This window comes from Bufo gargarizans, chromosome 2, assembly GCF_014858855.1.
Source record: "Bufo gargarizans isolate SCDJY-AF-19 chromosome 2, ASM1485885v1, whole genome shotgun sequence".
Taxonomy (NCBI): domain Eukaryota; kingdom Metazoa; phylum Chordata; class Amphibia; order Anura; family Bufonidae; genus Bufo; species Bufo gargarizans.
Genome location: NC_058081.1, coordinates 492672131 through 492696529, shown reverse-complemented (window position 1 = coordinate 492696529; position 24399 = coordinate 492672131). Strand labels below are relative to the sequence as shown.

At 44.9% G+C, this 24399-nt stretch overlaps 1 protein-coding gene across 1 annotated transcript in view; it reads right to left on the bottom strand.

Moving 5' to 3' along the window:
- GALNT10 (polypeptide N-acetylgalactosaminyltransferase 10) overlaps nucleotides 1-24399 on the bottom strand; it is a 167440-nt gene that overhangs the window by 21674 nt on the left and 121367 nt on the right. Inside the window, exons 2-4 of the mRNA XM_044281185.1 lie at nucleotides 24171-24273; nucleotides 23175-23313; nucleotides 13120-13286 (exon numbers count right to left, since the gene is read on the bottom strand). Of these exons, the coding sequence (XP_044137120.1) occupies nucleotides 13120-13286; nucleotides 23175-23313; nucleotides 24171-24273 (409 nt within the window). The remainder of the gene's footprint in view (nucleotides 1-13119; nucleotides 13287-23174; nucleotides 23314-24170; nucleotides 24274-24399) is intronic.

Here is a 24399-nt window from a genome sequence, read left to right as displayed (position 1 = left end):
TGGGGGGGGAGATCTGGCACTATGGGGGGGGGAGATCTGGCACTATGGGGGGGGGGAGATCTGGCACTATGGGGGCACTATAGGGGGAGCTGGCACTATAGGGGGTGCTGGCACTATGGGGGGGGAGATCTGGCACTATGGGGGGGAGATCTGGCACTATAGGGGGGAGATCTGGCACTATAGGGGGAGCTGGCACTATGGGGGGCACTATAGGGGGAGCTGGCACTATAGGGGGAGGGCTGGCACTATAGGGGGAGCTGACACTATAGAGGGGCTGGCACTATGGGGGAGGGCTGGCACATTATGCGGGGGCACTATGGGGGAGAGGAGCACTATGGGGGTATCTGGGGGCTCTAAAGGGGCTTTTTTTTTTAATTATTGGCACATTCTGGGGGGCACTATAGGGGAGAGCAGCACTATGGGGCATCTGGTGCTACTATAGGGGCATTATTTGGGGGCACTATGGGGAAGTGGGGGCTCTAAAGGGGCCTTTTGTATTGGAACATTATGGGGGGCACTATGGCATTTGGTGGCACTAAGGGGGCATTTTTTACTGGCACATTATGGAAGGCACTATAGGGGAGAGCGGCACTATGGGGGAGTGGATCACTATTGGGGCATATGGTGGCACTAAGAAGGGGCATTTTTTTACTGGTACATTGTGGGGGAGAGGAGCACTATAGGGGCATCTGCTGGGGGCACTAAGGGGCATTTTTTTACTGGCATATTATGGGGGACACTATGGGGAAGGGGGAGAGGAGCAGTATGAGGGCATTTACTGGGGCACTATATAGGGGTATTATATACTGGCATACATTATGGGGACATTAGCTCAACTGCGGGCACTAAGCGGGGGTATTTCATGTACTGTCATATTATAGGGAAAATTAGTACTACTAGGGGGTATTATGGGGAGCTTTACTACTACTAGGGGCTATGAAGAACATGATTACTAGGGCACTATAGGGGCATTATTACTACTAAGTGTGCTCTGGCAGAGAATTATTTCTATTGGTGGGATTTTGGGGAGCACTGTTACTTTGGGGGCACCCTGGCATAGTATCAGCTTAGCACAATTATTTTTGGGGGACATTATCTTTATACTATTAGTGTCTGGGCGCAGTTATTTTTTAGAGCACTGTGTGCCAATAATTGTTTAAGGGGCACTATCTGCGTGGTAGTAGTATTTCCAGGTGGACTGTTTCTGCAGTATAGTATTGGGGGCATAGCAGGTACAGTATTGGGGGCACTATCTGTGTGGTAGTAGTATTTCCAGGGGGACTGTTTCTGCAGTATAGTATTGGGGGTGGCAGGAAACTAATGGCGGTCATCATGGCGGTCTGGTCTGAATGGAGAAGATGAGGAAAGAGAACGTCTACAACAAAGGTGACATCACTGGATGTAAGAGGTATGAGGTGCTATGTAGGAGAGGAGATGCTCCGGCTCCTCCTCCTGCCATTTGCAGAAGGAGGATTCAGAGCTGGGTGAGGACGACGAAAGGGGGCAGCAGGCCACGGGCAGGTGACAGATGGTGGGGGGAACCACAGGCCTTGAGCAGGATCGGGGGATGAGAGCGGAGGAGCTTCCTGGCTGTGTTATTCCCTCATTATCCCAATTACAATGAGCAGATAAAAAGTCCAGAGGTAATTTCAAGTGTGCTATTTGCATTTGGAATCTGTTGCTGTCAACTCTCAAGATGAGATCCAAAGAGCTGTCACTATTAGTGAAGCAAGCTATCATTAGGCTTAAAAAACAAAACAAACACATCAGAGAGATAGCAAAAATATTAGGCGTGGCCAAAACAACTGTTTGGAACATTCTTAAAAAGAATGCACCGGTGAGCTCAAAAACACCAAAAGACCCGGAAGACCACAGAAAACAACTGTGGTGGATGACCGAAGAATTCTTTCCCTGGTGAAGAAAACACCCTTCACAACAGTTGGCCAGATCAAGGACACTCTCCAGAAGGTAGGTGTGTCAAAGTCAACAATCAAGAGAAGACTTCACCAGAGTCAATACAGAGGGTTCACCACAAGATGTAAACCATTGGTGAGCCTCAAAAACAGGCCAGATTAGAGTTTGCCAAACGACATTTAAAAAAGCCTTCACAGTTCTGGAACGGCTGCCAATGGAACTGGTTCTCTTGTATTTATTGATGATTGGACTGCTGACAAAAGCAGCAGGATGAATTCTGAAGTGTTTCGGGAAATATTATCTGAACATATTCAGCCAAATGCTTCAGAACTCTTTGGACGGCGCTTCACACTGCAGATGGACAATGACCCAAAGCATACTGCAAAAGCAACCAAAGTTTTTTAAGGGAAAGAAGTGGAATATTATGCAATGGCCAAGTCAATCACCTGACCTGAATCCGATTGAGCATGCATTTCACTTGCTGAAGACAAAACTGAAGGGAAAATACCCCAAGAACAAGCAGGAACTAAGGAAAGTTGGAGTAGAGGCCTGGCAGAGCATCACAAGGGATGAAACCCAGCATCTGGTGATGTCTATGCGTTCCAGACTTCAGGCTGTAATTGACTGCAAAGGATTTGCAACCAAGTATTAAAAATTTAAAGTTTGATTTATGATTATTATTCTGTCCCATTACTTTTGGTCCTTAACAAGTGGGAGGCACATATGCAAACTGTTGTAATTCCTCCACCGTTCACCTGATTTGGATGTAAATACCCTCAAATTAAAGCTGACAGTCTGCAGTTAAAACGCATGTAGTTTGTTTCATTTCAAATCCATTGTGGTGGTGAATAGAGCCAAAGATGTTAGAATTGTGTCGATCTCCCAATATTTATGGACCTGGCTGCATCTGTAAATGCATATGTATATTCAGGCAAGAAATTCCTGAATTGTGAGGAAAGTGATGTCCTTCAGCCCCAAAACAAGAGGCTCGGAAAGGACCAACCCGTTGTTACTGTACATGACAAGACATCTGAGGTTGATAGCGTAAAAGATTTAAGTTTAGTCTTAATTTTTTTCTGTGCGACCCTCATGACGAGACTAATCTGTGGCAGAAAATTTTGCAGAATATTCATGCGGTATATGGTAATACTGTAGAGTATGCTTAAGATCTCCACACCTCCCAAAATTAGATCGCTACTGCAGGCTTTATTGCCTTTAAGTGTGATAGACGAGGTGTTCATGGGTCCAACAGGTTGCAATTATAACTTAAGCACCGAATGTACCATTAAGATTCTAATCAGTGATGAAGGGCAACCTGCAACCAAAGGGCAACAGAGTGGAGCCGATACTGTTCTACCGGAGTGCAATCTTTGGGGACGGAACAGACGGGAGGTCTGTGGAAAAATAAAGAGGCTCTCAGGGAGGCAATTAGGGTTCTGGCAGACAGAGCGCAGCTAAATAATTTACTCTGATTGCTGAGAAAAAAAGAACAGCTGTTCAAATTTAGCATGAAGATTCCTATATTGATGGAGCTGCCAAGGCGTCTGAAATTATTTATCAGGCAAAACGAAATAAATACGTATTCTTACATCTTGATTGCCAGGGCTACTGTGTGTACAGAACCCACCGCTTCCAGATCCCCGAACTAGGAAATTCTATCGCAAAACTATCTGGACTAAATCAATGTTCCCACTATTATAGTCAAGTGTTCCACTTGTCCAAGCAGCAGTTGGTACTCCAGTGCTGCTCTTCCTTCTGTAAGTTGGGAGAAGGTTCTGGTCACTCTGTCGCCTGCTAACTAGTGTTAAGCAAACTTGTGGTTTCAAGTTCGGCATACAAGGTTTAGGTTCTGGTTATCTAAGAATTCAGTTATGGATTCCGCTACCATGGACCATAACTTATGGTCTGTGGTAGCGGAATCTAGAACAGAATTTTTAGATAACCTGAAAACACAAGTTTGTTCAACACTACCGCTAACTACTCACCAAATGTTTTAATCTTGCTCATGCTAAGCCGACTAGACACAAGAGAAAAGTCAGATTTGGAACAATGATCTCGAATGTTTGTGGTCTGACAACAGTCCCCCGACAACAGAGTTCAAGGCAAGAGGGAATGGGCATGCTGGATCTCAATGTGCTGTTTTTCAGTAGCAATAACGCTGTAAATATGCAGAGAAACGACACAGCTCTGTACACCGTATAGTGGATGGAGCACAACTCCCAGAATGGAACCAGCTCCATCCACTACACAGTATGTATGGTCCCGGGCCAGAACTACTGCGGAACAACAGATCCCCAGTTCCCACCTATCTGAAGGTATAAAAATCCTGGAGAACCCCATTTTTGTAATATTCGTTTCACATGCTGTAGCCATAATTCACTTGTTGCAATGTTCTTCCACGGCCGCAAAATGTGAACCCAGCCTTTAAAAGTATTGTCTAGGTTCCGTGGCCTTTCAGCCTAATCCACCCTCCATGTCGCCAGATCTTCAAAGGGAAGCGTACTTACCTGCTCTGTTCCATTGGGTTCTGACTCATTTGTTCACGTGCCTTATGGTGGACAAGGCAGCGCTATGGCCAGGACAAAAAGCCCCTGCTGAACCTGGACAATTCTGGACTAAATAGAAATAGCTATGAGATGAATGCTCTATTTTATGTATATGCCAATGCAGCTGTGCCTTCACTACTATTACATGGATTAATACTCAAGCTAATAATGCAAACTTGCCCCTTTTAAAGGGCTTATATTCATTTAAACTAGTGTTGAGCGAATCGGGTTCTGACTGCTCTATCTGAACCAGATTAGTTTCAAAACTTTGTTTATAATATGCGCTCCGTACCGCAGGAAAATTCATGGGCTCCACTAAAGCCTCAGCGGAGCCCATACATTTTACTACAGTACGGAGCACATATTATAAACAAAGTTTTGAAACAAATCGAGTTCAGATAGATACGTCCGAACCAGATTCGCTCAAAACTAACTTTAACCCAAGATCTTCCCTTTTAGGCCGGGTTCACACATAAGCGTACCCGATAAGCGCTATTTACAAGCATGCTTATCGGGCGTTTACATACGTGCCGAGGAAACAAGCAAACGCCCATTGTCGCGCGTTCCCGCTAGGTCTATGTGCGGGAACGCGCGACAATGCACCCCAAAGAAGCTCCTGTACTTCTTGGGGCGTTTTACAGCGCAATCGTACATGCTGTAAAACGCTCAGGTAAGAACCATGCCGTTTTGAAGTTTTCATCTGATAGCTGGACGAAAGATCTTTCTTTAAAAGAACGCTCCCAGAAAGATCTTCCGTCCATCACCTGTTTTCATTGAACGTGTACGAGCAGTTTGAACAACTGTAACGGCCAATTGGGACTAAAATGTATATGGTTATGTCTGCAAAATGATCATCCGCCAGATGACTGCTCAACTGCTGTTCAACCATCAACCAACTTCTATCTAATTTGAGACAATGATCGACCGCATTGTGGCCCATCAGTTTTCCATGGGATTGTTCGGATGAATGATCCCACTAGCAACGAGTCAGTCAGTTTTTGTGTCCTTGGGCACAATGGCAAATGATTGACCGAATTCGGCTTCTCATGCCAAAAAACATGCCGTTTCGGCCGACAACAGACTCCATTGCAGTCAATCTCATGGAGGTAATTCTGTCTACATTTGGATAATAAATAGTCGCATCTCTATCAGTACAGACAGGAGAAACCACATTGTCTCTCCTCAGTAACTTTTAACCATCAGAAACATTTCAGTGCAGCGCAACCACATTTTAGCTTCAGAATAAGTGCAGGTTTTGGAGCCATCATCTCAAGGATACTAAAATCTGATATTGCCTGCCTGTGCCAATAACGCACTCCTCACAATTAATACCCATCGCCTGCAGCCTGTTCCCAGTGCAGCCGTCTGGATAAGGCAGCAGGGGGAACCAGCATTGCTCACAAAAATCTGATTCACGGCCATTTATGTGCACAGTCTCAGCTGTTAAAGCGTCAAGCATCTCGAAGAAGAGAAAAAAAAAGATAAAAAAATTGAATCACTTCAGTTTTCTCCTTCAAGAAAAGAAAATGATAAATCACAAAAGTCTACTGGTTGAATAGAGTCTAAACATTGCCCTCCAGCAAGCAATTAGTGCCTCCTTGTATCTGATTGAAGGCTTGAAGAAAGAAATGGCTTTTGCTGGCTGCATGGACTTCTGGGACAAGAGAGTGCTGCAGTGTCTTCTTCACTTCACAGCACTGAGCAACAAAGTGGCCAAGGAAATGGATACTGCTACTAGGAAAAAAGAAATCTAAGAATCCCCACTAAACATATTATATATTACAATTGCTGACGTTATCCACCAGCAAAATGGGTGATTTAAAGGGTTAGTGCCATTATTAAATGTTTTTATATAACCCAATGTGAAATGAGTATTACACTCACCGGTAATCCGGTTTCCTGGAAGTCTCCATGACACCACATGCTGAGATTGACTCCCTCCTGATTGGACAGGAAAAACACAGAGAGGTTAAAACCCCCACCCCCTCCTCACATCACCAGTGTATTTTAACGAAGAACCCCAGGATGAAAGGATAATAGCTAATAGCAGAACAAAGGGTGGGATGTATGTGGTGTCATGGAGACTTCCAGGAAACCGGATTACCGGTGAGTGTAATACTCATTTCCCCAGTCGTCTCCATGACACCACATGCTGAGATAATATCAAAGATATCATTGGGGGGGACGACTGCCGACAGGACCTTACGTCCGAATCTTAGGTCATCATTAGCGGCTAAGTCTAGCCTGTAGTGCTTAGTGAAAGTATGAGCTCTCTTCCAGGTTGCTGCCCTGCAAATCTGTTGTAAGGAGGCTGAAGCTTTTTCCGCCCAGGAGGCGGCCATGCCTCTCGTAGAATGTGCCTTTAGTGAAGCGGGGACATCTTTTCCCTGAGCTTTGTATGCTTCCGAGATGGCCATCTTAATCCATCTAGAGATGGAACTTTTCGCCGCTTTCCTCCCCTTGTTGGGACCTGAAAATTGGACAAACAGATTTTTGTCTATTCTCCAAAGACTGGTAGCTTCCAGGTACTTTAATACCGCTCTCCGGACGTCTAATGTGTGGTATGTAGATTCCTGATCGTTTTTCGGATCGTTACAGAACGAAGGGAGAACAATGTCCTGAGACCTATGAAAGGTCGAGACTACCTTGGGGAGGAAAGTTGGATCTAATTTGAAAATTAATCGGTCCTCAAATATTGTAAGGAATGGTTCTTGGATGGACAAGGCCTGCAGCTCACAGACCCTTCTGGCTGAGGTTATTGCCACCAAAAATATAGTTTTAATTGTAAGCCATCTGATGTGAATAGAGTCCAGAGGTTCAAATGGATTGGAGGTTAGACCCCCTAGTACCGTATTAAGGTTCCATGGTGGCACCATGTTTTTAATCGTAGGTCTGATCCTATCTCCTGCTTTAAGGAATCTGGATATCCAGGGATGTTCCGTTAGCTTGGTATTATATAGTGCCCCTAAGGCCGATACCTGGACCCTAAGGGTATTAGGGGATAGCCCTAAATCTAGCCCTTCTTGAAGAAAATCCAGGATTAGTGAGATGTTGGCTCTGAACTGGTTGAAGGAGGTTCCAGACCAATCCGCGAATTTCTTCCATATTTTTTGGTACTTATCGTTGGTAGTCTGCTTCCTGCTAAGGAGTAAGGTGTTCACTACTTTTTTTGATAAACCGAAGTTTAATAAGTTGGATTCTTCAGAATCCAGGCTGATAATTTTAGTATTTCCAGGTCTGGGTGAGTGATGGGCCCCTGACTTAGAAGGTCCGGCCTCCGAGGTAGAAGGAAAGGAGCTTCCACGCTGAGGGCTTTCAAGAGGGAGAACCAACTTCTTTTGGGCCAGAAGGGGGTTATCAGTATTAGTGTACAACTCTCCTTTAGGAACTTCTGTAATACTTTGGGAATAAGCGGAAATGGGGGGAATGCGTAGACTAGGTTTGTTGTCCAGCTCTGATTGAAGGCGTCTACTGCCCCCGGATGATCCCTGGGGTTGAGGGAGAAGAACTGGTTTAGCTGATGATTTCTCCTGGATGCAAACAGGTCTATCGTCGGCCTGCCCCATTTCTTTGTGATTAAGTGAAAGACTTCTGGGGCTAACATCCATTCCCCAGGGTCTAGTCTGTGCCGGCTTAGGTAATCGGCCTGAATGTTTAATACTCCCTTCAGATGAACCGCTGAAAGAGATTGAATGTTGCTTTCTGCCCAGGAAAAGATTTTGTTCGCCAGGTTCTGTAACAGGTGATGCCTTGTGCCTCCCTGGTGTTGGATGAAGGCCACGGCTGTAGCGTTGTCCGAGTAGACTAGGACGTGACGTCCTTCTGCCAGCTGACTCGTATGTTTCAGTGCTTCCCACACTGCCTTCAGCTCCTTGAAATTTGAGGATTGCTGACTTACGTAACTCCCCCATGTTCCCTGGTAGGAGTTCCCCTGGACGATCGCTCCCCAACCGTGGAGACTGGCATCTGTTGTGATGACTAGAGGGAGATCTTGTGCCCAGAAAATCCAGTTTTCTAGGTTGGATCTGCTGAGCCACCAAGTTAGCGATTTTTTGGTCTTTGTATCTAAGAATATTCTCCTCTCTAGGGTTAATTGTGATCTGTTCCATTTGTCTAAGATGAATTTCTGGAGTGGTCTTAGATGGAACTGTGCCCAGGCTACTGCTGGAATGCAAGCAGACAGACTCCCTAATACCTTCATGGCCTGTCTTATCGAACAGAATTTCTCCTTCTTGAACTTCCTCAAAGCTGTCTGAAGCTTTACTATCTTTTGAGGTGGCAGAAAAGATCTTTGGGAGACTGTGTCTAAGGTTATGCCCAGAAAATCTTTCAGTTTGGATGGGATTAAATCCGATTTTTCCCAATTGATGATCCAACCTAGGTTCTGTAGATGCCCCAGGACTAACCCGAGATGGTTTTTCATGGTCTCTATGTTGTCTGCCACTACCAGTAGGTCGTCCAGATAGGGGATCACACAAATTGCCTTTTCTCTCAAGGTTGTCAAGGCTTCCACCATTATTTTGGTAAAAACCCTCGGGGCAGAAGAGATCCCGAAGGGGAGACACCTGAACTGGAAATGTTGAATGTTTCCCTCCAATTTTACTGCGAACCTTAGAAACTCCCTTGATGACCTGTGAATTGGAACATGATAATAAGCGTCGCTTAAATCTATTGTGGCCATCACCGCGTCCTTCTTCAAGAGCTTCACTGCTGACTTCAGGGTCTCCATTTTGAATTTTTGATATCTTACATATTTGTTTAGATGTTTCAGATTTATAATTACCCTGGATTTCCCGTTTGGTTTTTTTATAATGAAGAGGCGGGAATAAAATCCCAGCCCTGTCTGATTTTTTGGAACTGGCTCTATGGCGTCCAAGGTTAATAGGTTTTTTATATCTTTTTTTTAAGGTCACAGTTTGAGATGGGGGAAGGGTAGTGATTACGTATTTCTGTAGGGGGGGGGGGGGGGAGAAAGAAGATCTATCTGATAACCCTCCTGTATAATACTTAAGATCCACCTGCTGTTTGTTACGTGCTCCCAAGATTTTAGAAAGGAGCTGAGTCTTCCCCCCACAGGTATAGCGTCATTGTTTGCTATTGGATGAGGAGGCCTCTGCCCGGTTTGGGTTGAAGAGGAAACTTCTCCCTCTGCCTCCCTTCGCATAACTCCACCTCCCAGTCTTCCCTTTATCTTTTTTATTTTCGGGTTGAAAAAAAATCGGTCACGAAAGGGCTGTCTCTTTTGTTTATATCTTTCCTCGGGAAACCCCCTTTTTTTATTTGTTGCGTTGTCTAGGATTTTGTCCAAATCTTCACCGAAGACGTACTGACCGTGGAAGGGGAGTGCGATTAATTTATTTTTAGATGTGATGTCTCCTGACCACGCTTTGAGCCATAATGCCCTTCTCGCAGTATTTGAGAGAACAGCTGTACGGGCAGATAGTTTCACTGATTCGGCTGCTGCGTCTGCTAGGAACGAGGTTGCCATCTTTAGTAGAGGCAAGCTCTCTAGAATTTGATCTCGTGGCGTTTTGTTAACCAGATGTATCTCTAGCTGGTCTAGCCAGAGGTTCAGTGTTCTGGCCACACATGTAGAGGCGACGCCTGGTTTGAGAAGGGCCGCCGTAGTCTCCCAGGTCTTTCGCAAGAGACTCTCCGTTTTCCTGTCTAGAGGATCTTTCAACTGTGCTGAGTCCTCAAACGGCAGGGCCGTATGTTTTGCTACCTTGGCCACAGGCGCGTCCACTTTTGGAATAGTTTCCCAATCCGTACAATCCTCTTGGCTAAAGGGGTAGCGTCTCTTAATTCCCCTTGGGATAAAGGATCCTTTATCCGGTTTTTCCCATTCTGATCGAATTAGTTTTTGTACACTATCAGGGACAGGAAAAACCGCCTTCTTTCTTTCCCCTAGACCCCCAAATATTTCTTGTTGGGTAGACTTAGGGGCTTTAGGCATCTCCATCTGAATGGTGGCCCTGATAAGTTCCTCAATATCTTCAGGATTGAACAGGAAGCGCTTATATTCGCTCTCTTCGTCTGAAGATCCTGGGTGCTTTTGCACCGATTCGGAGTCTGAGACCGCCAGTCCCTCAGAGTCGGAATCCAGGATGAGTGATTTAACACTACGGGAATCCTGAGTGGGAGCAACTTTGGGGGGAGTGGGTTCTCTGGCAGCTAAGGCTAGCTGGACCTCCTCTTTTACCACTTTTCTAATGTCTTCAATTAAACCAGAAGACTCAGCCTTGATGACACTGGCTGTACATTCTTTACACAGGGCTTTGGATCCTGTGTTAGATAATCTCTTGCCGCAAATACCACATTTTTTGTTTTTTTGGGCTGCAGAAGTGGAATCCTTTTCTCCCTGAAAATGTTAAGGGAGGAAAGGATGAGCAAACTGAACCCACCATACAAATCATATGCCTGAGAGCATGTTACTCACTGTCCCAGGGTTTGATGCAGGCTCGGTTCCAGCTCATCTTGACTCCCGACCGCACAAAGATGCTCCTAGTATGAGCCACGCTTAAGCAGGGCGCCATTACCCAGGTCCTGTGCGTTTTTATGGTGTTCCCTCGCTTCAGGACCTGTGGCGCATGTGGATGACGTCAGCGCGCTTGCTCCGCCCCTGGCGTCTGACGTCACTTGCCTGCCAGCCGGAAGGGACGCATCTCAGCGCCGATCCGCCGCGTCCTCCTTCCCTCTGCATCAAGCCCTCCTGGACCGCCGCAGAGGGAATCTTCGCAGGGGCACTACGTGTGTGCCCGAGCCCAGGCCTAACCGAACAGAGGAGGGAGAGCTGCACTGCAGATCCGACCTCGGCCTGTAGATGAGACGATACTCCAGGTGAGCCCAACGAGCTCCGTGCACCTCTCCTGCTTCCTTATCCTGATGGGACAGGAAAAACACTGGTGATGTGAGGAGGGGGTTTTAACCTCTCTGTGTTTTTCCTGTCCAATCAGGAGGGAGTCAATCTCAGCATGTGGTGTCATGGAGACGACTGGGGAAAAACTAGTTACTTTTGTAATGTACTTTCTCTTACCAAAAAATAAAAAAATGCTCCAGTTGTGAAATATTCTTTTTTTCTCCACTATAATGGCACCCCGTGGTGTTTGATCTGTATAGTAATGTGCACGTCCACCTTCATCTACTAAGGTGGATGCACATGTTCAACAGCTATGACCGTTACAGGTAGAGAGCTGTAGCAGAAAGGACACATACCCTGAGCTGTGATCATAAGAGCTGCAGCAGAAAGGACACACCCCCTGAGCTGTGATCACGAGAGCTGCAGCAGAAATGACACACATCCCTGAGCTGTGATAAGGAGAGAGCTGCAGCAGAAATGACACACCCCCATAGCTGTGATAGAGAGAGCTGCAGCAGAAATGACACCCCCCCTGAGCTGTGATAAGGAGAGAGCTGCAGCAGAAATGACACCCCCCCATAGCTGTGCTAAGGAGAGAGCTGCAGCAGAAATGACACACCCCCATAGCTGTGATAAGGAGAGAGCTGAAGCAGAAAAGACCCCCCCCCCGAGCTGTGATAAGGAGAGAGCTGCAGCAGAAAAGACCCCCCCCCCGAGCTGTGATAAGGAGAGAGCTGCAGCAGAAAGGACACACACCCTGGGCTGTGATAGAGAGAGCTGCAGCAGAAATGACACCCCCCCCTGAGCTGTGATAAGGAGAGCTTCAGAAGAAAGGACATGCCCTCTGAGCTGTGATAGGGAGAGCTTCAGAAGAAAGGACATGCCCTCTGAGCTGTGATAAGGAGAGCTGCAGCAGAATAAACACAGTAGTTTTCTTCCAGCTGATTCTCAGCTTATTTGCTGGGATGCGACCGGATCTCTGCCGGACACCATTATAGTTACTGGGGCCGGACAAGGACGGTCAGGCTTCCGGCAATGCCAGAATGCAGAGAAATCAGGCAGGCTATTCCCTGGTGGAACAGCCTGCCAGATCCCTAGCACTAGTGTGAAACTAGCCTACCATAAGGGACAATCTAAAATGGAATGAAATCTAGAATGGTTATGTTGAATTTCAACATGCCCGATCCCTTTCTTCAGCTGTCTAAAAGCAACTGGTCTCCCTGTCACTCTGAAATAAACACGCACGCTCAGCCATCAGCTATATTATATGTATGCCCGGCCTCATGGTAGCCACATACAGGACATGTTTGTGGATAACTGAAGCCAATTTTAGTAGGATCTATCAGCAACATAATGTCCCTGAACCCACTGTCATTTTTACATTGTCTGCTTTTGTTGCCAAAATTGGCTGGATTTACCAAAGACGTTTCTATTATCCTTGCTATTATAGTGTCCCTTTAAGGTTCAGCTCTTAGCAGAACCGTCACCTAGACCACATCAATAAAAGCAAACTAAGGACATAACTAAAAGTATGGGGGAAAAAAAGCATTAAAAATAAAAGCGGTCTGTGTCCTAAGTTTCTGGAGAACATACACAATACATTAAAGTCATCTGAAGGCTTTTATGTGCACTTTTGTTCCTTTTCTCCCCATCAGGACCTATGAAAACTGCAGAGAAAGGACCCGATGTTCTCTTTGAAGCGCTTCCACAATGATATCTGTGCATCCCTTTGACTGCCTTGAAATTCATTCCCCCATCAAAAACGTCTGGCACGGTAGAGCGTGGAGGACAGGCACGCACCTTTGTCACTGAAGTCATCCACAAGCACAATCTCGGCGATGAGCTCCGGGGGAGAGCGGTTGAGTACGCTGTGCACGGTGCGCAGGAGGGAGGACCAGCCCTCGTTGTGGAAGGGGATAATCACGCTGGTGTTTGGCAGCTTAGCCGTATAGAGCTTGTTCTTGCAGCTAGAAAAAAATGAGAGGGGACATAAAAGGGACAGCTGTCAGCTTCATATGCAGAACATGCCCTGAGCTCATGTCAAATGAGGACAGCTTGGTAACGTCTGGGAGGACACCAGCTGAGAGGTGTGAAACTACAGATGGGACTCACAATTGGCTATCTGTAGAGCTACGTGTAATGATATAATAAACAGGGAAGAAAGATGCAGAACAGGTCTCGGTGGAAAGATGCCACAGAGAGCGAGCAATATGTCAGCCAGCTCTCACCGCGGTTCATCTACTCAGTAATGCCCGTGAACGAGAACCAGAAGGACACCATCTTGAAGTCTATCACTAAAAAGCCATTTAAAGAGGCTCTCCACCTACATTTATTTATACATTTTTCAAACAAAAATGTGATTATATTCAAGTAATAGGAATAAGCATAACTTAAAGGGATTGAACAGTTTGGACATCTCTTTAAAGGGAATGTGTCATCATAAAATGCTATTTTTCAAATCAAGTTTATTATTGTTAAAAATGACTGTTACAGATAGTTTAATTTCCCATGTCACTATCTATACTTAAAGAAAATCTGAAAATCTTGCAGTTTTCTCACTGGCTACTAAGGCTAATTATAACTCTTGTTCTTTCCAGATCACTTTCAAGCAGTCATCTCATTACCATCATAAGCAGGATTACAATTTAAGATATTGTAAAACACAATATTATTAAGTTATGGTCATAACTAGAGAAGACAAACTGATTCTAACAAATCAAATTAATTCAAAATCAGCCTTCTGAAACAGGGGCTGTCCCCGCTCTCCCCTACCTATTGACCGGTCGCCTGGCCCTAGGGCTGAAACGATTACCGTGCTCAATTGAATCAAGTAATTAAAAAAAAACAATCCTCGATGCAAATTTTTTGCATCGAGGATTCATTCGTGTCATGTGACCACAGAGCGGGAGTGAAGTGCATGCTATTTCTCACCGCACTTTCCTCCTGACACGTTGTCAGGACATAGTACACGCTTACGTGCACTATGACCTGACGCTGTGTGACATCAGGACGACAGTGCAGTGTGCGAAGAAGATGGACGAGCGGAAAGTATTTTATTTCACTGGCGCTGGGGACATGGCTAGGAAGTGGCGATGGTGGCAATGGGGGAGGAAGCTGATGGCACCAAGGGGCGCGGCTGATGGCACAGGGTGGGGGGCTGATGAGTTTTTATAAAGAAAAACATTATTTTAATTTGTTTTTTGTTATTAGAGTACTCGATTAATCGTTGGATTAATCAATAGAATACTCGATTTCAAGAATAGTCGATAGCTGCAGCCCTACCTGGCTCTGTCAGTCTCGAGCTCACACTGTTGCTCAGAGTATTGGAGCAAGTACAGACACAGGATCATACTGACTACACATGTGCCACTGATGCCTGGGTACACCTGGCAGACATGAGATTGACAGGGCCAGGCGAGATGTCTGGGGGGGGGGGGGAGGAGGAGCCCGAATGCAATAAAAAAAAAATGGGGCAGCCCCTATAAATTTGCTAAAGTAACAAAAGAATCTTTACTCGCCCCTTTTCTCTTAGGCATTGCTCTCTGGTCTTTGCTGCTATGGACGTTATCCTCCTGGCAGCAGTGGTGATGTTCTGTGGACACAGGTCACTGCTGCAGCCAATCCCAGGCCATAGCAGTGACATCCTTTGTACTGCTGAGGCCAGAGATTGGCTGTATGGTGACCTGTGTGCACAGAACGTCACCACTGCAGCCAGGAAGATGAAGTTAGTGCTGGGAGAAACGGGGCGAGTATCGCTTCTTTTGTTATTTTCGTAAGTTTACAGGGGGGGGGGGGGGGGGTGTTACTGAATTCAAACAACCCCTTTAACAGCAGATCAGTAAAGATGGCCACTTCATAATAAGAAAGTGAACACAATCTAGTATTAGAAAATGAAAAGATTACAAAGCAATGTTTCACTAGCTTGTTTTAACTAATAAAAAATATAGCTGATACATTCCCTTCAACATATAACAATGAGGTAGGTTCTGCTTCCTCCTACTGTGCTGCTCTGGTTATGGGGAGTCCACTAATACCATCCATATGTCCTACTAGGGCAGTGATGGCGAACCTATCGCACCCTGGAGAAAGTCTATGGTGTACCAATATGCCTTAGACTTTTCCTGCTATTCCTCAGCGCAGGATGCACTATGAACAGCACAGGCAGCGCACTGAATGTAGGCAGGCTATTATAGCTACATGATAAAGTACATGGAAGATATAGGATATTGGTGTTCAGGTTAAATTGCCGTGTTGGCACTTTGCGATAAATAAGTGGGTTTTGGGTTGCAGTTTGGGCACTCGGTCTCTAAAGAGGTTCACCATCACTGTACTAGGGCATATGAATAAGAGCTGATCCACGTAACCGCGATCTCCCGGCCTGACCACGACTCCCCTGACGGTATCATTGTGATCTATGATACAGTCCGTTCCTATCTGATTGCGGATCTATTGTACTGTACTCACATGATGATATGAGTAAAGTATAATAGACCTGGGATGTGGTAGCCAAAGTCAGAAGTGGTTTGAAATGGATAAATAAGTAAGGATTGATACTTCTCCTTCCTGCTGGATCCACCTTGTGCTTTGGCTCAAAAAACTGCATGACAAACTGCTACAGAAACAGCCACAAAAACCTCTGTGACACCAGCCTTAATGACCTGGTCACTATACATCAGCTGTATTTTAGCAGGATGCACTATTAAACGGATTTTTCCATACAAATTTAGGTTAAAGGGGTTCTCCAGAATTTGCATATTGATGGTCTATCCTCAGGATAGTTAATCAATCGGCGAGGGTACTACTCATGGCACATTTGCCGAACAGCAGTATAAAGAGACTTAGCCCTCCCTCTTCCTAGGCCACGTGATGTCACGTTCATCGGAAGTGAATAGAGCTGAGCTGCTATCAATGGGGAGTGCTGTGCTTGGTAGGCCGTGTGGAGGCTGTGGCACTGTGGCATCCAGTGAGTGCAGTGCCTTCCTCGAACAGCTGATGGGTGGGGGTGTTGGGAATTGGACTCCTGCCGATTAGTGTCGAGTGTTTCAAGTTCAGTGCACAAGGTTCGGGCTATCTAACAATTCCATTACGGTCTGGGGTAGCAGAACCCATAACTGATTCCTTAGATAGCCCGAACCTTGTACAATGAACTTGAAACACAAGTTGGCCCATCCCTACTGCTGATCTCTTATTTATGATCTATCCTGAAGATAGGCCATCAATATGAAAATCCCTGAGAAAACCCATAAACGCCTCTCTAAAGAGGACCTGTCACCTCTCCTGACATCTGTTTTAGTATTAACTTCTTGCAATTCCTTGATTATTCCTAATACAAGTCTATGAATGACTTTCTAGCAGTCTGCAATAAAGGTCCTTCTGTTGGATTGTGTCTTTGTACAGTCTGGCATTGTCTAATCCGTCCTTAAGATTGTGCAGAGAACTGCCCCTCCACCCAACTGGCAGCACCCATCTGGACCTTTACTGCAGACTGCTGGCAATTTATGGTTAGAGTTCTATAGGAATAATCAAGGAATTTCACATCATAGAGTTATGAGAAGTGATCATCCACAACTGTAATTACATGGAGAATGCAGGAAGGTACTAAGACACGTCAGGGGAGGTGACAGTAGGGCTGCAGCTATCGAATATTTTTGTAATCAAGTATTCTGTCAATTAATCCAACGATTAATCGAGTACTCTAATAACAAAAACTAATTAAAAGAATCATCAGCTGCCCCCTCAGTGCCATCAGGCTCCCCTTCCTAGGGCCATCAACTGCCCCCTCAATGCCACCAGCTTTCTCCCCTATTGCCACCAGCTTCGTCCCCCAGTGCCACCAGCTTGTCCCCCAGTGCCACCATCTCCCCCTCCTAGCCATATCACCAGTGCAAGTGAAATAAAATACTTTCCTCTAGCGGCGCTGCTCCACAGCTCACCCATCTTCTTCTTCGCACACTGCACTGTCGTTCTGATGTCACACAGCGCTTACGTACATTATGCGTGCACTATGTCCTGATGATGTGTCAGGAGGAAAGTGCAGTGCGGTGAGGGCCAGCGGGTGACCTAGCGGTAAGTAATAGCAAGCGCTTCACTGCCGCTCTGTGGTCACATGACACAAATGAATCCTCGATGCTAAAAATTTGCATTCAGGATTTTTGTGTGTCAAATTACAGGTCCTTCTAAAAAAATTAGCATATTGTGATAAAGTTCATTATTTTCTGTAATGTACTGATAAACATTAGACTTTCATATATTTTAGATTCATTACACACCAACTGAAGTAGTTCAAGCCTTTTATTGTTTTAATATTGATGATTTTGGCATACAGCTCATGAAAACCCAAAATTCCTATCTAAAAAAATTAGCATATTTCATCCGACCAATAAAAGAAGTGTTTTTAAGACAAAAAAAGTCAACCTTCAAATAATGATGTTCAGTTATGCACTCGATACTTGGTCGGGAATCCTTTTGCAGAAATGACTGCTTCAATGCGGCGTGGCATGGAGGCAATCAGCCTGGAGGTCCAGGATGCTTCGATAGCGGCCTTAAGCTCATCCAGAGTGTTGGGTCTTGCGTCTCTCAACTTTCTCTTCCCAATATCCCACAGATTCTCTATGGGGTTCAGGTCAGGAGAGTTGGCAGGCCAATTGAGCACTGTAATACCATGGTCAGTAAACCATTTGCCAGTGGTTTTGGCACTGTGAGCAGGTGCCAGGTCGTGCTGAAAAATGAAATCTTCATCTCTATAAAGCTTTTCAGCAGATGGAAGCATGAAGTGCTCCAAAATCTCCTGATAGCTAGCTGCATTGACCCTGCCCTTGATAAAACACAGTGGACCAACGCCAGCAGCTGACATGGCACCCCAGACCATCACTGACTGTGGGTACTTGACACTGGACTTCAGGCCTTTTGGCATTTCCCTCTCCCCAGTCTTCCTCCAGACTCTGGCACCTTGATTTCCGAATGACATGCAAAATTTGCTTTCATCTTAAAAAAGTACTTTGGACCACTGAGCAACAGTCCAGTGCTGCTTCTCTGTAGCCCAGGTCAGGCGCTTCTGCCGCTGTTTCTGGTTCAAAAGTGGCTTCACCTGGGGAATGCGGCACCTGTAGCCCATTTCCTGCACACGCCTGTACACGGTGGCTCTGGATGTTTCTACTCCAGACTCAGTCCACTGCTTCCGCAGGTCCCCCAAGGTCTGGAATCGGTCCTTCTCCACAATCTTCCTCAGGGTCCAGTCACCTCTTCTCGTTGTGCAGCGTTTTCTGCCACACTTATTCCTTCCCACAGACTTCCCACTGAGGTGCCTTGATACAGCATCTGGGAACAGCCTATTCGTTCAGAAATTTCTTTCTGTGTCTTACCCTCTTGCTTGAGGGTGTCAACGATGGCCTTCTGGACAGCAGTCAGGTCGGCAGTCTTACCCATGATTGCGGTTTTGAGTAATGAACCAGGCTGGGAGTTTTTAAAAGCCTCAGGAATCTTTTGCAGGTGTTTAGAATTAATTAGTTGATTCAGATGATTAGGTTAATAGCTCGTTTAGAGAACCTTTTCATGATATGCAAATTTTTTAAGATAGGAATTTTGGGTTTTCATGAGCTGTATGCCAAAATCATCAATATTAAAACAATAAAAGGCTTGAACTACTTCAGTTGGCGTGTAATGAATCTAAAATATATGAAAGTCTAATGTTTATCAGTACATTACAGAAAATAATGAACTTTATCACAATATGCTAATTTTTTTAGAAGGACCTGTACTCGATTCAATCGAGTAATTGTTTCAGCCCTAGGTGATAGATCCTCTTTAAAGCAGTTTCTCACTGGTGCACAGTGTCTAATAGCCCCTAGAAAGAATACAGAGAACTCATAAGGAGAGCAGAGCCACCACCTCCACCTTCATCCTCATGTTGTCTCTCACTGATGACTAATGGTTGTCACTGGAGAAGGGTAGTTATGTAATAGTGACTCCCACTCTGGCAGACCTAGTCCATCCACAATGAACATTCATCTGAATGGCTGCCATGTGCTGACACACGAATCTGATTAAAAAGGGGTTAGGGGTGCTGGCCTCCATAGTGGCTGCCTTTAGGAGAGCACACCTTCAAAAGTCCAATCTGAGCATGGTGCTAGTGCTCCATGGAGACATGGCATGTACCACCTACATATATCACAGACTGAGAACCTAGGCTGTATATTATTTTAAAGGTAACCTGTTACCAAAACATTTCCACAGGGTCCCTCATGATAGGCTTAGGGTACTTTCACACTAGCGTTAGAGGAATCCGGCAGGCAGTTCCGTTGCTGGAACTGCCTCCCGGATCTGAAAATCCATGTGCAAACGGATACCATTTGTTTTCTGATCCGAATCAGTCTGACAAATGCATTGAAATACCGGATCAGTCTCTCCGGTGTCATCCGGAAAAACTACCATAAAAGGAACTGAACTGAAGACATCCTGATGTATACTGAACGGAATGCTCTCCATTCAGAATGCATTGGGATAAAACTGATGCGTTTTTTTTCTGGTAATGCGGAACTCAATACCGGAAAACTTTAACGCTAGTGTGAAAGTACCCTTTACAGAAAACATAGGGAAAGATTTATCAAGACCGACGTGTGCTGTGCTGGTCTTGATATCTCGATGTGCCTAATTTATGGCGAGGTTCAGGCCTCATCTGAAATCTATCAGCTCAGAGGTGCCGAAGATTTCTGTTTTCATATACACCAGAAAAGTGGTGTAAGGGGAATGATAAAATCTCCCCTCTAATAGTTAAAAAACGAGCCCGTCATGGAGACAAGACTTGGTTGTGAGGCTCGGCTTGATTGAATGGTTCAGAGAACATAACCCCGATGACAGGTTCCCGCTATAAAACCTTCTGCCACATCATAGAGCATGGCCATGAATTATCTTGAATTACATTACTGCTAGACTTGCTGTAATTTGAGGCTCTTATAGCACATATTTGATTAAAATTGTGTGATATCCATCTACCAAAGACAAGGTGGCCTCTTTAGGTGGTAACTCCTTACAGGAACATGTAGTGTTTGCTTCGCACATCAGCCATGGTAGCCTGTAACTGTACATTCATGTCATATTGTTTGGAGGCGCTTATTGCATAGAGAATGGGCATAGTGGTCCCATTCATTCCTATTCAACATTAGTCTGAAAGCTGGTGCCCCCTGCATTCAGTTGGGGTCCGAGCTGACTCACAACATCTCTACATGGCTTACTTTAAAGGGGTTATGTCATGACTGATGTAAAAAATTAAAATCAAACATCACATAGCACATGACAGTCTCTTTCTAAAAAAGCTAGAACCAGCCCTGTACCTCACATGGGTCCAGAGATCTCCCCATGCATTGCTCTGGTAGATTTTACGCTGGCTGTTCAGAGGGCATGTCCTTTCTGCTGTAGCAACTGTCACAGCTTCTAACAGAATATAAGTTATATCCACGGCACTCCGGAGTGCCGTGGATTTAACTTATATTGTCTAAACCACTCTCACAGGCACCCACACTGGATCCAAGGTGTGCAGAGTACAAAATTATCTAAGCTTCTAACAGAAGACAGGGCTGGATACAGTTAAAGATTTAAATAGAGCGAGTGAGACCACCTAAGTGAGGTGGACATGAAATAAGGAAATTACCATACAGCAGGTGGCGCTATACAGATACAGTTTATTGAATTAGTTTAATGGCTGTGCTACATTTTTTATTACATTCAATTACAAAAGTATTTAGTTCCAAAAATGCATAACATTTTTTGTGGCACAACCTCTATAAAGAAGGTATGCAAAACAGTTCCTGTCGTTTCTTGACTTCTGAAAGCATATATACAGAACTGCCAGATACCACCCGAGACATCCTGCAACTCTGGTCACTAATGCGTGGTGAGCAAAATGGATTACATTGAAATTAGATTACATTTGGACTACAGTTCAGACTGGTTCACTGGAAAGCCTTTAGCCTGCTCTGTGCAATTCTGAGGATGGAAGGACGAGGGGACAGGTCGTAACCATTCTGCTCTCATGGTGCCATAAGGCAATGTTCTTTCCATTTTACTGCTCCCTACATGCCGCGGACTTCTCAATACTAAGCATTCTGCCACGGAGAGGCCGCGGAAGAAACCGGTACCACAAAAAGACCAGCACACATACATACTCTACAGAAAATCTGCCTCACTTTCTGTACATCTTTATCTTCCCTTTAGGGTCCATTCACACGTCCGTAGTGCATTGCGGATCCGCAATACACCCGGCCGGCACCCCCATAGAACTGCCTATTCTTGTCCGCAATTACAGACAAGAATAGAACATGTTCTATTTTTTTGGGAGCCGCATCTCTTCCGGCCCTATAGAGAATTAATGGGTCCAGATTCATTCCGCAACATTGCGGAACGTATCCGGACCCATTCTGCGGACGTGTGAATGGACCCTTATTATTTCTCCCTTTCTATAATGACTCTGTGTTCTGTCTCTTTCTTCCTAGTATACTTTTTATCCACTCTTTACTTTCCTTTCTATCCGTATCATCTTCTTCATCTCCTATCCTCTCTCCCTCCATCTCTACATTTCCCTCTTTTTCTTCCTCTCTCTCTTTCTCCATCTCTATCCTCACTTTTCTTTGTCACTTCAGCAAATAGCACTTATTATGTAGAGAAAGTTAATATCAGGAAGTTACTAATCTATTGTGATTCTCCACATTGCTTCTTGTTGGTTGGATCCATTTTTCCATCAAATTATACACTGCTCGTTTCCATGGTTACGACCACCCTGTAACCCTTCAGCGGTGGCCGTGCTAGCCTTCCTCTGGATCAATTTGCAGCATAACAGGCCGAACTGGATGGACAGATGTCTTTTTCAGCCTTATATACTACTTCCTATTAGTTACTATACATAAGTGCCTTGTATTAACTTTCTCTACATAATAAATGCTATTTGCTGGAGTGACGCAACCCCTTTAATTCTATCTTTTTCTATCCTTCTCTGTTGCTTTCTTGCTATCCCTCTCTTCAGCTCTCTCTTTCTATCCCTCTTTACCGTCTCCATCACATCCATCTCTTTATTTCCATCTTCTAAACCCCAGCTTTGTAGACGCACCCTTCGAGGGTGAATATAGGCCATCTGTATGGATGTCATTTGTATCCCCGAGAAGCTTGGCAGCCCCGTGGAGCACACTATGCCGAGAAGAAGGCAGACTGGTGTCTTCTACCATCACAAGGAGCTTCTCCTTAAGGACATCGCTCTTATTAGCTCAGCTGAATGCAGAAATCGAGTGCGCTAGCTGCACGTACGGAGAATTAAGATAGAGTTTCTCTGTCACTGCACTCCAAATAATAGGTTACAGGAGAGGAAATTAGACACCGTACAGCAACACAGGAGATTATGCCCTAAGAGCAAAGCTGCCTCTTTACTCATCTATTACAGATTTTGTGTTCCCAGAACTTTTCCGACCAGTTCTTCCTAACCTAATGATCCAATGTCCTCATGGTTTTAAAAGATCTATCTAAATGCAATCTTTTGCTCTCTGATCTCAGCCATGTGTATCCTTGGGAAAAGATGACTACAGTGCTCTTCTATGGGACTATCGACAGGCAGTCCAGAACAATGTCTACATCCCACCCCTATGACCACATCACGTAATACACCATGGGGCAATTCATTAACCCCCTCAACCATTCATTCTGTACTGAAGAACCTCTTGAAATTACTTTAAGGAGTTGAAAGTCTGTGAACCTGGGGCAGAAGAAGAGTGGAAGATGAACTACTAACCCTTTAAAACCAAATAGATGGACAGACAATAACCATTGAAGTCTATGAGGGTCTAATTTTCAGCTAAATTGGATGATTTACTTACTTTTTGTGCCGGATGTCTGGAAGAGACCTGTTAAGTGAGATTTTATCACTGACGTATATATTGAAGCCATTCTCGCGGTATGCTTGTTCCACGCGGTCTGCATCTGTCATTGAGAACGGTTTCCCCTGCTCGCCATTTCCTGAGAAGATTTGACATTCATTACAAGCAATGCTCATGAGAAACTCCCGACAAACACATCTCCGGGCTCTGCGTCACCTATATCCCACACTGGGCCGCATCTTGGATGTTAAAGCATGGTTGAGTTGTACACGCTTGTGTCCAGGCACATGGACTGCACAGACGTGCCCTCACAAGTAGGGATGAGCGACCTTGTGTTTTCAAGTTCTGCGCACAAGGTTCGGGTTATCTAACAAATCAGTTGCGGATTCCGTGACCACGGACCATAACTTATGGTCCGTGGTAGCAAAATCCATAACAGAATTCTTAAGATAACCCGACCATTGTACGCTAAACTTGAAAACACAAGGTCGCTCATCCCTACTCACAAGCTCAATGCAAGGACAGTCGATGAGACGCACTGCTCGTCAGTGGAGAGCCGGAGCAGAACTCTAATATGGAATATAATAAGTAAAGTAGGGTTTTTCTTTTCTTTTAACCTCTTAAAAAAACAAGCAAATGGGGGTAGGGGACATTGCCATACAGGGGCTTGTTTGTTGGAGGAGGAGTTGTACTTTTCATTTGAAACATTTTTAATGGTTTATATAAAGTATTAAGAAAACTGTAAAAACAGTTCTTTCTGAACTATTGGACATACAGTCTGGAAGTTCATGGAAATATCCTGCAAAAATGTCTAAAAACTTGCTTTCACCACTGAATGGTGTGTTGTTGGTGTAAGTTCTGCACCTCTGGTAGCGCCTGATTATTGGGTGGTGGAGCAATGACTGCTTACTAGATAGATCACAATTAGATGATAATGACCAGTGGTATAATAGAGAATTATACATGTGAGAGATGAGGAAGGTTTCTCCACATTACCTATTCGATCATGGTCTTGTCTAATGTACTCATAGTCGTGCCAGTCCTTCTTCCCCAGTACTTTGTCATTGACGTATTCATCCTTATGTCGTATCAGTGCAACCTATAAATAAGAGGAAGATAAAAGTGTTTAATTCTCTACATTTACCCAAAAAACAAAACTGCTTGACATACATGTAAGGCTACTTTCACATATGCGTTTTGGCATTCTGGTTTTGAGATCCGGCAG